General features: G+C 42.2%; 2 protein-coding genes across 2 annotated transcripts in view; both read left to right on the top strand.

Moving 5' to 3' along the window:
• The window catches only part of LOC103285795 (protocadherin alpha-C2), a 132,635-nt gene that overhangs the window by 59,017 nt on the left and 59,285 nt on the right, over nt 1–14,333 (top strand). The gene's annotated exons all lie outside the window — the stretch shown is intronic.
• PCDHAC1 (protocadherin alpha subfamily C, 1) lies at nt 7,674–10,151 on the top strand. Its single transcript, XM_028146947.2, has one exon. The coding sequence runs from the start codon at nt 7,674–7,676 to the stop codon at nt 10,140–10,142; it is 2,469 nt and encodes an 822-aa protein (XP_028002748.2). The 3' UTR covers nt 10,143–10,151.

Here is a 14,333-nt window from a genome sequence, read left to right on the forward strand (position 1 = left end):
TCACTTCCTCTACTGTTCTGTTTGGCATGCCTGCTTCCTAGTCAGGACAGTATTGAAGTTCCCTGTGTTCCACTGCGCCTCAGTGTTGTAAGCCAGTCCTGATTTTTAAGCAGGCAGTACATCTTTATTTCTTGTATTCCTTTGTGTTTACCCAAGAGTCAATTTGTGACTCAACCCCTGGGTGGCAGTGTTTCTGGATTGACCTCCGGGTCTATAAGTCCTCTCTAGCTAGTGTTTAGATTATGTTTTCCCTGTGGTACTTAATACCGGTTTGGGGGAGTGGGTTACCCCAGAGCTGGTTCTCTGATGGTTATTCCCCACTCTGATCCCCAGGTTCCAGAAAAACAACTTTCCCCTGCAGTCTCTTAGAGTGTCCCCAATTGGGTGATCCTATATACTGGGCTTAGTAATCAGAAGCAAGGATTTAAAGAGGAAAAAAAAAAAAAAGAGCCAGAGTAAGTGTGTGAACTCCCGGGCTGCGCGCAAGTCTGTGCAGTCTTTTTTCCCCCTGGGTCTAAGCAGCTGGCACACTTAAAATTTTTAGGCTGTTCTTTTGCGCCCAGATCAAAATGGGTTGTTTTTCAGAGTTCTTTTCTGTTAGCAGCTCTGTGGACCCGCTTCCACATTCACGGATCACACCAGCCCCAACAGCCATGGATTTTCCTAGGCACAGACTTCCCCCGGTCCTCCAGCTCCCGCATGTGCATTTCTCTCTCCTGCCAGAACCACAGACCTCACCCTATCCCAGGCGAAATCTGACCTTTCTGTGAGGGAGTGTAGAGCTCCTCTGAATCCGAGTGCTTGCGCCACTTGGGGACCAGTGTTCTCGGGTTTGCAGCTGTTCGATGGGTGCCATAGTTGTAGATTCCCCAGGCTTTTCAGGCTTCCAATAACATCCACTTTCCCCTTCAAGATGGCGCGGTCTCCGCATCTGAGACCATCAGTCCGGGAGGGAACCCAGCAGCAGTGGGGGCTGCCTGGTCAGGAGAGCCCCATCCAGCAGTCCCCCACAGTCTCCTGGAGTATAGCTGTCCCTCAACTCCCCAACAAACACTCCCCGTACGACCACACACTCTTCCTTTGTTTTCTCACTCACACACTATCTTGCAGTCTGCCTTCCCATTGGCAGCCATCTTCGATTCAGCTAGGTCTTGTTTTCTTATTCATTTAGCCTATCCTATGTCATTTAATGGGAGAATTTAGTCCATTTACATTTTAGTAATTATTGATAGGTATGTATTTATTACCACTTTATTCTTTATAACTATGTTCCTCTCTTTTCTTTCTTTCTTTTTCTTAAGAAAGACCCTTTAACATTTTTTTGTAATGCTGGTCTGGTGGTAATGAACTCCATTAGCTTTTTCTTGTCTGGAAAGAGCTTTATTTCACATTCAATTTTTAAATAATAGTCTTGCCGGGTAGAATAATGTTGGTTGTAGGTTCTTGATTTTTATCACTTTGAATATTTCATGCCAATCCCTTCTGACCTAAAATGTTTCTGTTAAGAAATCAGCTGACAGTCTCATAGGAGCTCCCTTGTAATTAACTGTCTTTTTCTTGCTGCTTTTAAGATTCTATCTTTGTCATTAACATTTGCCATTTAATTATGATGTGTCTTGGCATGGGCCTCTTTGGGTTCATTTTGTTTATGACTCTGTGCTTCCTGGACTTGTGTGTCTTTTTTCTTCACCAGGTTAGGAAAGTTTTCAGTCATTATTTCTTCAAATAGGTTTTCAATCCCTTGCTGTCTCTCTTCTCCTTCAGGTACCCTATGATATGGATATTTTTATGCTTGACAATATCCCAGAGGTCCCTTAAGCTATCCTCATTTTTAAAAATTCTTTTTTTCTTTTTGCTGCTCTGATTTAGTGTTTTTTGCTACACTGTCTTCCAAATTGCTGACTTGATCCTCTGCTTTATCTAACCTACTATTGATTCCTTCTAAAGTATTCTTTTTTTAAAAAAAAGCAAGATTATTTTATTTATGCAAAGTTTTATTTTATTTATTTTTTTAAAATATATTTTTAATTGAATTCAGAGAGGAAGGTAGAGGGAGAGAGAGATAGAAACATCAATGATGAGAGAGAATCATTAATCAGCTGCCTCCTGCATGTCCCACACTGGGGATCAAGCCCACAACCCAGGCATGTACGCTTGACTGGATTCGAACACGGGATTCTTCAGTCCACAGGCCAATGCTCTATCCACTGAGCCAAACCGGCTAGGGCACATCTGCAAAGTTTTTAAAAAAATATATTTTTATTGATTTCAGAGAGGGAGAGAGAGATAGAAACATCAATGATGAGAGAATCATTAATCAGCTGCCTCCTGCATGCCCCCTACTAGGGATTGAGTCCACAACCCAGGAATGTGCCCTATACCGAATATGAACCCAGGACTCTTCAGTCCGCAGGCTGACACTCTATCCACTGAGCCAAACCAGCTAGGGCTTGGCTGTACTTTTTGTTATTTTTGGTTGGTTTCATGGAGGAGAGACATTAAAATCTCCATTTTCATTTATCCATGATTGGTAGAAATCCCACTTTTTGTCTAGTTATTGCAGGTATGTATAAAAGCTATGTTTTTATTTTTAAGGTAATCATCTCATTGAACTCTTTTTAGTGTTAATTATGTTTTATAATTTTCTGTGATTTTATGAGTAGGAAATTATATTACCTATAAATTTATCATCTAACATTATATTTTATTCTCTTTTCTAAAACGCACACATATTTCCTTATCTTGTTTTGACTAGGGTATCCAAGTCAGTATTGAATAATAAGTGTGACCTGAAGTGTCCTGCATTATGTTCATGATTTTTGATGGGAATAATTCTGGTGTTTTACTGCTTAAAATGAAGATGACCATTGTTTTGTGATGTTTGCCAAATTCTTATCCAATTTGTTTTTTAAAAAAATTTCTTTATAGATTAAGGTATTACATATGTGTCCTTTTCCTCCCAATGCCCCCCGCTCATGCCCTCACCCCCTTGGTGTCTGTGTCCATTGTTTATGCTTATATGCATGCATACAAGTCCTTTGGTTGATCTCGCCCCCTGACCCCCACCCTCCCCTACCTTCCGTCTGAGGTTTGACAGTCTGATTGATGCTTCTCTGTCTCTGAATCTGTTTTTATTAATCAGTTTATATTGTTCATTTATCAAATTTCTTTTAAGCATCTATCATAATGGTGATCTGGCAATATTTTGTTTAGCATTTTTGGAAACTATTACATGAGATTTGCATAGATTCATTTTTGGAGACTGTTAGTATCTTTGTCAGATTTTTATTTCAGGTTAGACACCATCTAATAAACTGATGTCAGGTGGGTTGGTTGGTAGTAATTGAAGGCCTTTCTCTTCAGCCATACTTCATGAAAAATTTCATCTGTGGCTCAAAGAACATCTAGTGTGACTGCTTACTAAATATGTAGAAATATGAAATTTGGATGTAGGTAAAATATATTATGTGATCATACCAGGCATTAAACAAATTTAAGTAAAAAAATGTAAGTATAAAAGTCTAGGACTTTCCAATGTGTGGTTTAGTAGCATCTAGAAAAAAGTGGGTGTGAATTTTAGTTTTCAATCCATCATGCAAAAAGTATGTGATGTAACTGTTTAAGAACCAAATGCAGCACTGGCTGGTGTGGCTCAGTTGGTTAGAGCGTCTTCCCATACACCAAAAGGTGGCAGGTTCCATTCCAGGTCAGGGCACATGCCCAAGTTTCATGTTTGACCCCTAGTCAGAGTGCCTGCAAGAGGCAACCAACAATGTTTCTCTTACACATCAATGTCTCTCTCTCACTATTCCTTACTCTCTCTAAAAATCAATAAAATTTTAAAAGTGATTGACTTTTTAATTGATTTTTAGAAAGAGTGGAAGGGAGAGGGAGAGAGAAACATTGATTAGCTGTCCCTTCTACACACCCCTTACCAGAATCAAGCTTGAAAACCCAGGTATTGCCCTAATTGGAAATGGAATCAGCAACCTTTTGATGCACAGGATAATGCCCAACCAACTGAGCCACACTGGCCAGGGTCCAGGTGCAACTTTAGACTCCATTGCTTGATATGTGGTATTTAGAATCAATGAATTAGATTGCCTCTTCTTGGATCTGATTTGACCAACCTGGAGTATGACTTTAAGTTCTGAGGGCTACACTTTAAAGATGAAATAGAAAAATATTTTTAGAAAAAGGTAATTAAAAAAAATTGGCACATGATTATAAAAAGTAGTAAGTAAATACAGCATAGAATTAATTAGAGTGAAGATTCATGAAGAAAGATCCAAGACACTTTACTAGTATATGGTGCTCTGTCAGGGAGAGAAACTAGTTCCTTAGCACTAGAAATTTGAGAAAGAAATTATGTAGTACTGTGTCATTGGTAAAGGGTTCAAGTAAAAAAAAAAAGAATGACACAGTGATACAAAGAATTCCCACTCTGTTAGACTTGTTTTGGAAACTTCATTAAGCTATTTTATTAGATTAAAATTTCTGATGTCCTTTCCTTTAGTTTTCATAAGTACACAATATACTCCCTGGGAGTCATCTTAAGCACTAAAAAATCTTGCTTAAAGTATAATATTCTTTTGCTGACAAATGCTTCAGTGAGTATATATTTACTGATTTTGTTTGACCTCAAGATCTCTAACAGGAGGTTATGAATATGCCTAGAAATCTTTTGAACTTACAGTTTAAGGCCAAGTTTGGTGGGAGAGCTTTATAATAATAATCTTAGCAATAGAGCCCAAGCAGAAATCAGGACTTTGTTTTTGCATCAAGTCCACTGAAAGTTGTACTTGTACATAATTAAAAAATTTAAAATGCCTGAATTATGAGAAACTATGGATAATGCCATAAAATGGCAAAATGAAATGTCAGAAAGGAAAGGTTCTGCTAAAGAAATACTTTGTTAATTCATGGTTTTAGTGCTTACCTAGTCATCTTATACAAAAGGAAAAGTTTTTGAGACTTTCTCATCTATGGGATTTCCAAGTATCTCCTAAATATTTCTTTCCCACAAATCCCATTGTATTTGAGTAAATATTGCTTTCCCACAAATCACAGTTATGCCTAAACTTATGGAGGCAGATGGTGGAACAAATTCCACTAGGTGAGTGCTATCCTCTTATTTTTGGCACAAATTAAATCTTTGAAATTAGACACGAGTGCCAGTTTAAATAGAGAAGTGAGAAAAAGGGAAGCCCAAAGTCTGAGAAGTGTGTGAAGAGGGAAGAGTTTTTGTCAAGATGAGTTTTTCCTTCTCCCCTCCTCCCCTCTTCCTAATCCACACACACACATACTACCCTAGACACAGCTCCGAGTTCCTAAACCCAGTATAATTGGGAGCTCGAATGCTAAACGTTGGGGCATTCCAGAAGTTGAGTACATCTTCTCCAGGTGTATTTCACCTAATGCTAAGGGAAAAGTGAAAATTATAACCTATCACCCCAAAACAGGTTAGCTTGGTCAGCAGCATTAAATTAAAATAAGGAAATGCGAATCTTAACCTCTGGCACTAATTGTCTACAAATTGAAGCAGACAATTAGTTTGGGTTCTGAAGTTTAGTGAAGAATAAATTTAATTTGTATCAGTTATTCCACATCCTAATGAAGATCCCCAAAGATGGCTATACCTATAACTCTACCGAACACTTCAATGGGCTGACATGCTTCCTGCTTTAATTTTATCCAAGACTTGATGTCAACGAGGTTTTGGTTCCTTAATTTAGAAAGACAAAATGGACAGGGGCATTTACTGCTTATATTACCTTATATGGCAGCCTACTCTTCTTCCTTGGAAGAGATAAGAGATGAGTTTGTGATGTTCCAGGGAGGTGATTGGTCTCCCCCACCCCCGCCATTTTAATCAGCAATTAAAAAGTTATTTTAGAAATATTCAAACATACACTAGAGTGGAGAGAATGATGTAATTAACCCCCATGTATCCTGCATTCAGTTTCAATAATTAACAATATTCAGGCAGTTTTCTGATCAGAAAATAGAATGCCCTGAAAGCTTCAATTCTTGATTTGTAGTCAGCTTTTGTCTTTCAAATTTTTGTTCTTAGAACTTTGAATACTGCAGCTGTATTAAAAGAAGGATTCGCGTGAGGAATTTAGCGTTTATTAGTAACTTAAATCAGTCTCTTTTTTCAGCTCGCCTCCATCTCAGGGAAAGCCACAGGTTGTAGGGTGCTAGGTGGAATTTGGAGGTATTACTTGTAGCTCACAGATGTTTTTAATAGAACTGAACACTGTAGACTTTCTGTGCAGAAGACTGGCTTAAAAACAAGATGAAGGCCCTTGCTGGGTAGCTCAGCTGGTTTGGAGTGGCTTCCTGATAAGCCAAGGTTGTGGGTTTGATCCCAGGTCAGGGCACATACAAGAATCAACCAATGAATGCACAAATAAGCGGAACAACAAATCAATGTTTCTCTCTCTCTTCCTTCCTCTTCCCCCCCTCTCTCTCTAAAATCAATAAATAAATAAAAAGAAAAAAAGAAGATGGAGCAAGTATAGGCATCTAACCTGTTCTTACCCTGCCTCATTGCTGTTTTCAAAATATTCATGGAGTAATTTCCTGGTCAACTCTGGATAGTATCTCAGTACTTCCTCTCCCCTCCACTTCTCATGTCCTGTTTGGGAATGAGTTGTCCATCTTTTTGAATTTCTGATGCTTGATATTGACTGGTTCCTGACCTCTTCTTCCTCCGGGGCGCTAGCAAGTACTCCCAGTAGGGTCTCCCGGGGAAAGAGAAACTGCTGACCCGCAAAAAAGCTGAACGTAGAAACCGTACGTAAGCCGTGAACTCTCCCACTTTGGTGCCTCGCAAAGCGAGAGTCCGGAGGAAGCTTTAGGGAGGTTACTGTTCCCCTTGCTGGATGCCTCTGTTTAAATCCTGGAGGCCCTGGGATGATGCTGAGGTGCCGGAGAGACTTTAACCCGCAGCGGAGAGGCTGGGAATCCAGCACGGAATGCACCACAGCACCGGGATTGGGGCTGCTGTTTCCGTAAGTCTCGAAGGGGTGTTCGTTCACGGTCAGGGTTCCGCCTCTCATCATCTCCGCAGGGAAGTTCCGCTCGGAGTTCCGCGCTCTTGCGGGCATTTAGGGCGTCAGTTGGGTTATCAGGAAGCCACTCCAAACCAGCTGAGCTCCGCTCTCTAACAGCTGGCGAGGGAAGCCCAGCGGAGCTTAGTCCTAGTTACAAGCTGGCTTCAGGCAGAGTTTGTGGAGGCTGAGACCGGGGCGGTCTCGGGGCGTTGTCCTAGGAGACACCGGTTAAGGGAAGCTGTGTTAGGTTCTCAGAGCGACTTCCTTGCCTGCGGGGCGCCCGCTGCCTGGGTACCGGGCGCGATCCCAGCGGGCAGGTTACGGGGACAGCGCTTCCTCCCTTGGGCGGGTTACCTCGTCTCTGCACCCCTAGGCGGCGCTGCGCTCCTCCGCACCCGGCCCGCTCCGCTTCCCCAGACGGCGGCCAAGCCTCGGCTCTAGCCAGGCGCGCTCCCCGCCGACCAGTCCCGGGCAATCCCGGCACCCAGGAGGCGGAACGTCGGCGGTCTCTGCGCCTCTAGGCCGAGCGGGGGCCGGCGGCCCTTGCTCTTGACCACGGCCCGTGCTCTCCGGGAGTGCGGAGCATGGTCCCGGGCCATCGCTGGCGGAGCGAGGATGCCAACAGGGAGGGCGGTGGGCTGGAGGGTGGCGGTTCTGTGCGTGTGGGTCTCCTGTGGCTCTGCCGCGGGACAGCTCGAATACTCCGTGTCGGAGGAGACTCCGCGGGGCGCGGCCGTAGGCAACGTAACCGCGGACCTGGGGCTGTCAGCGGCGGTTCTGTCCTTGCGGAACTTTCGCTTCCTTTCCCGCCACGACGAGCCCTACTTCAGGGTGGATCTGGCCAGCGGTAGCTTGGTGGTCCGAGAGCCGGCGGACCGCGAACGGCTTTGCGGGGCCAAAGCTCCCTGCGTCTTGACCTACGAGCTGGTGCTTGAGGACCCGCTGGAGCTGCACACGGTGCGCATCCACGTCCTGGACATCAACGACAACGCGCCTCTCTTCCCCGCCCGCCACGTGCAGCTGCACGCCCCCGAGTTCCTGACGCCGGGGGCCCGTTTTCCCCTCCCCAGTGCCCAAGATGCCGATGAGGGAAGCAACGGGGTGCTAAGCTACAGCCTGAGCCCCAGCCAGCACTTTCGCCTGGACATGGGGTCGCGGGTCGACGGCAGCGAATTCCCAGAGTTGGTTTTGGAGAAAGCTCTGGATCGCGAGGAGCGCGCCGCCCACAGGCTGGTGCTCACCGCTCGCGACCGCGGGCGGCCCGCACGCTCCGGGGGCGCGCAGGTCACCATCACTGTGGTGGACACAAACGACAATGCACCTGTGTTTGAGCGCACGGTGTATCGCACCAAGGTGCCAGAGACGGTACCCAACGGTACCGTGTTATTCCGAGTTCAGGCCTCGGACCCGGATGAGGGCTCCAATGGGGCAATCCGGTACTCCTTAAGCCACAGCACGCAGGCGAAGCTGCGGCCCCACTTCCACGTTCACCCTAGGAATGGGGAGGTGCGGGTAGCAGCTTTGCTAGGTCCCCCTGAAACGCTGTTGGAGGCATACATCGAGGCGAGGGATGAAGGCTCCTTCGGCCTAGCCAGCACCGCCAAACTGCTGGTGGAAGTGACCGACGTGAACGACCACGCCCCGGAGGTGAACCTGCTGACTCTCTCCAGTCCAGTTCCCGAGGGCACCGCCCCGGGCACAGTGATTGCTCTCCTCAGTGTCAGGGATGAGGACCTTGGTCCCAATGGTAAGGCCATTTGTAGCATATCCAGTGGAGGCCCTTTTAAGCTGAAGGCTTCTTTTGACAATTACTACAGTTTGCTGACTGATGGGCCGCTGGACCGGGAGCAGGTCAGCGAATACCAGGTCCTGATCACGGCCTCAGATGGTGGCTCGCCACGGCTTAGCAGCCGCAGGACACTGACTGTGTCAGTTGCTGATGTGAATGACAACACACCAAGCTTTCCTCGGCCTCAACAGGAACTTTTTGTGGCTGAAAACAATGGCCCTGGAGCCTCTCTAGGCCGCGTGTTTGCCCAGGACCCAGACTCAGGGAAGAATGGCCTTGTCTTCTATGAACTGTTGGATACTATCTCTGAAGGGCAGACGGCCGCTAGCTTGGTGGCAGTAGAATCATCCAGTGGGGCTATCACTGCCAAAACTTCCTTTGACTTTGAGCGGCTCAAGGAGGTTCACTTTCACGTGGAAGCCCGGGATGGGGGCGTTCCTCCCAGAAGTGCAACCGTGACTGTGAACTTGTTTGTGGTAGATAGGAACGACAATGCTCCAGTCATCTTGTTTCCTGTGACCAGAAATGGCACTGTCCCAGTGGAAATTGTGCCCCGCTCTGCCAGAACTGGACACTTGGTCACGAAAGTAGTAGCAGAGGATGCAGACAGTGGCTCCAATGCCTGGCTTTCCTACCACATCTCCCAGGCTTCTGACTCTAGCCTTTTCAGAATTTCAGCCAATATGGGGGAGCTCCGCACTGCTCGCTTAGTTCTTCCCACGGATGCAGTGAAACAGAGGGTGGTGGTGGCGGTTCGGGATCATGGAGACCCACCACTTTCCTCCTCTGTCACACTGGGTGTGCTGTTGAGCAACTCTGTTCCTCAGGTCCTTCCAGACTTTGAAGATGCCTGGGAAACAGGAGGGCACCTTTCTGCCCGGAACCTGTATTTAGTAATTGCTCTGGCCTGTATTTCCTTTTTATTTCTGGGGTGCTTACTTTTCTTGGTGTGCATCAAATTGAGCCAGAGCCCAGGTTATTGCTCTCAGAGCTGCTGTTGCTCTCCAGAGGAGCTGAGGAATGGAAGGAAGGTGACTCTGAATCCTTGCATGGCATCAGCCACAATAGATGTCACTACCGTGGAGAGACTTTCTCAGACCTATCTCTATTGGGCCTCCCTGGGACTTGGTTCTGATAATAACAGTTTGCTGTGGCGTGGGGAGTACCGTGCTGCTGACCTGAGAAATCTGGCCACTGGGGTAGGACTGAATTTGCCAATATCCTGTATTCAGATTCGGAATAGGAAAGATCACGTAAATGTCAATGCCATGGTAAGTAAATTTTGTGGGATTTGATTTTCTTAGCCAGGAGATGAATGGCAGATGTTTTAAAATGTTTATTAGATGATCCTTTGGCAACATTTAATGCATTGAGTTGAACACTCCTGCTTAGTACTCCTTGTGCTAAGAATTCTTGGAGTATTAAAGTATTAAAAGACTGTTCTTGACCTCAAGGAGATTATAGTTTATTTTTGAGAAACAAGGGTAAGAAATTCAAACCCATTAAAGAACAATAAAAGTAATATAGCATGAAGATATAAAATTAAAAATAAAAAGCACCAAAATGCCTAGTATAGGTAATAAATGACCTGAAATGTTTTTAAATCATTCCTTTTAGGAATTTCTTTAAGAAATTACTTAAAGCATATATCCCTTCATTCAAAAATTATTCTGAGTAAAAGATATGTAAGACATTTTTATACCTAAAGTGGGAATGAAAAGTATGTGAGTTTTTTGCATAGTACAAGCTTAATGTCATGGAAGATAAGACGTTTACTTAAACTTTACAATATATGAGTAAAAATGATGACAACCTAAAAAGATGTAAAAATAAATTGCAATGGATGTTCAAAGAGGGGAGAGAGAGAACATGAGAAAACATGTGGGCATGGAGGAGGGAATCAGAGAAGGCTTTGTGATAGAGATGGCATTTGAATTGATTCTTGAATGACATACCCTTTAGTAAAACGCAGCATAGGCTGCACTTTACATGAGTGCCTTTTTGGCAAAGTAGTCTTTTTTGAGAACAATACTCCACAACATAGCTAATAGCTTCACACGGTATTAGTAAGTCCATAGAAATTACAAGCATGTCTCAGAACACCTATTTGTATTGATAGAAAGATGATGGCATTATTGTGTATAGGACTTGACAACTTTTTATTTGTGTTTTATTGATATACTAGAGGCCCGGTACACAAATTTGTGCGCAGGTGGGGTCCGGCCAGGCTGAATGGCCAGGCCGGTCGTGGGGGAGGGGCTGCAGGCAGTTGACAGGCCGGCCACGTCCCCTGGTCAAACTCCTGGGACAATTTGCATATTAGCCTTTTATTATATAGGATTTCACAAGAAAGATGAATAATTATTATGTCAAAATCTGGTGTTTTCAAAGGTGCACTTACCATTCAAAGTCCATTCAACTTGGACTTACTATTCTTATTATTTTAGAAGCCAATATACTTAGAAATAAATAAATACCATATTAGAATGTTAAATTATTTAAATACTTCCATTTAGCCTTAGTGCCTCTTGGCATTATAAAACTTTTTGAATGGAATGGTAGCAATTGCACTAGCAGTTTTACAATATTCTTTCTAACTTCTCACAGAAATCATGAATAGAAGGGAAAGAGGTGTGCAGAAATTAGGGGGAATGGAAGATCCTTGTTTTACTATTTCAGGTTATAAGGGGAAAAGTGGGTTATATTATTTTCCTTCAAATAATGATGTTAACTGCAAAAATAGATTTATACCATTATAATTTTGCATATTTAATATTCTCACAAGATATAATAAAATCCAGTACATATGATATGATTAGTAAGTACTTGCTGAATGAATAATAAATTTGTGCATGTATGAATTGGATGTTAACACTGTTCAGCATAGAGGGAAAAACTTTAATTTACTCTACATGTGTATATATAGCTAATAGTTTAAAGATCATCTACACTAATAAAAGAGAAAGATGCAAATTGATCATACCTTCGCAATGCTCACCAGCCAATCAGGAGTGAGCATGCAAATTAACCCACCAAAGATGGGTAAATAATTTCCATCATTGTTGATATTGCACTTATTAAGCAGTTCATTGTCTGCCAAAGATGGTGGGTTAATTTGCATATGCAGGCTCCGAGCGGCCAGGGGCGGGGGCGGGATGCCTGCGTCATCGCCATGGTGATGACACAGGCGTTCCGCACTGCCCCAGCCACTACGGGCCTCTGGGCAGTCTGGGAAGGCGGAAAGGTGGCTTGGGGCCAGAGCGAAGGCGGTGCCGGCAGCCAGGGGAAGGAAGGCCCATTCTTGCATGAATCTTCATGCATCGGGCCTCTAGTTTTTATATAATAATGAAACAACATAAAGGCATTTTATGATTCTAAAGCTAACATAAAAAACCTCAATGCTGTATTCTGTGGATAACAAAGTGATTAGTAAGAATGCACATCATTACATGTGAAATTTGCAGTGAATTCAAATTAAATGCAATTAATTTAAAGGGATAAATTAATGCATAAAATGTTAATATTTCAAGTATCAAAGCACTTAAGGCATAAACTCTCACCATTTATTTCTTTTATTTCATTGCTTTCTGTAACAAAGAGATTTGGATACAAGTAATGTCTATGAAGTTTGGGGGTCAGGAATGGTTTGAGAAACACATTTTGATTAGACTCGAAAGGCAATAAAAGTAAGTGATAGTAAAAACCAATGGATCTGGAAGTTAGAAGGAAAAACAGCTACTTAGAAGGAAAAATATAGCTGTCCCCATGACCAAATTTTTACTAATATGAGTGATAAAGTAACAGAAATATACTATTCATGCATGCAGGAATATTGTGTCACCCCTTTCATCCAGTTGTACAGTCTTTTCCATCATTGTTGATATTGCACTTATTAAGCAGTTCATTGTCTGCCAATAATTTTTGTGGGTTGGATATTTCCTGATATATAAAGAAAGTGTGATGCAATACAACATGGGTAAAGTAACTTGTATAAAGCTGGAGTAATAATGTTAATGTGTGCCTGAGTCATACAGAATCATATTGATTTATGTGTTTATAGTCTGTTCAAATTCTAAGCTTTTCTATCTTATTTTAGTTTAAAATACTAAAATCTATCAGCTTAAGAAAGTTATGAAAACATTTATATTTATGCCTTTTCTATTGATAATATTTAACAGCTATAAAGAAAATTGGCACACTGTGCAACAAGCAGACAACATGTGTCTCATGTCAATTTTTTCTGTTAAGATTCTTGATGGGCAATTTAATGTTTTTAGATTGTTATCTAAGATGGTGCCTCTGAGATAGAAATTTCTACTTAGAATTTAAAATCAATGGCACTGGAAAAATTTTAGATAATATTTTGTAACAAAACACACAGTGGTGTACAACTGAGTTCATACTTGCACATGCACATGATATCTTTTTTTTTTTTTAGTATATTTTTATTGATTTCAGAGAGGAAGGGAGAGGAGGAGAGAGGTAGAAACATCAGTGATGAGTGGGAATCATTGATTGGCTGCCTCCTGCACATTGGACTGAGCCTGCAACCCAGGCATGTGCCCTTGACCAGAATTGAACCTGGGACCCTTCAGTCCGCAGGCTGACGCTCTATCCACTGAGCCAAACTGGCTAGGCTGAAAATGATATCTTGAACATACCAGTGTTATATTAGTGTATTGTTCTTCTAGAATTATGGTGTTTCGTTTGCAGGATATATAGCATATAAGATATTTCCTCTTTGCAGTGTCATTTATTAACAGAGTGATAGAATGTTTTTGTTTGTGTTTTTATTTGTTAACAATATTCCATAAATAGACTTTTCCATTGGCTAGTTAGATTTTCCTTATATGTATCTTAACTCTGAAGCTGATAGCTACACTTTGAAAAACTTTAGAGTACTGTAAGTAAGGAAGCTTGGCATATGAAATATATTCAGATTTAAAAAAATACCATGTAGACAGTACAATAGTATTTGTTGTATAATAGAGAAACCTCAAATTATTAAAAAGGAAGGAAAAGAGCATTATATAACTGAGTGGACAGAAGGAAAAAGTAATGCCTGGGAAAAGTGTGAGTGGGAAAGTTTTAATAACACGTCTGATAATATTAATGACCTATTGATTTTTGTTGTCTTTAGTATTTGCAGTAGAGGGAAACAGTAATATTTCAAAGACTAAAAACACTTAGTTGTGTTGGGATAAAGGTGGACTAAATTGCTAAAAGGTTTTTACGTTGCTCAAATGCATATGACGTGAATATCAGAAATAACATTTGGCAGAACGTCAAGTGAATATGGATTACAGTCTAGGATTTCAACTAAAGTATTATGGGAAGACTTGTCAGCAAGGATTATTCTAAAAAACCTAAAGTAAATGATAAAAGTGATTACTCATTTTGTTCCTAATTTTAATTTATGAGATAAGAATGGTTTGGGATATTAATAAATTACATGTCTCTTTTATACTGCATTTATGAAGAAGAAT

This window comes from Eptesicus fuscus, chromosome 6, assembly GCF_027574615.1.
Source record: "Eptesicus fuscus isolate TK198812 chromosome 6, DD_ASM_mEF_20220401, whole genome shotgun sequence".
Lineage (NCBI taxonomy): Eukaryota > Metazoa > Chordata > Mammalia > Chiroptera > Vespertilionidae > Eptesicus > Eptesicus fuscus.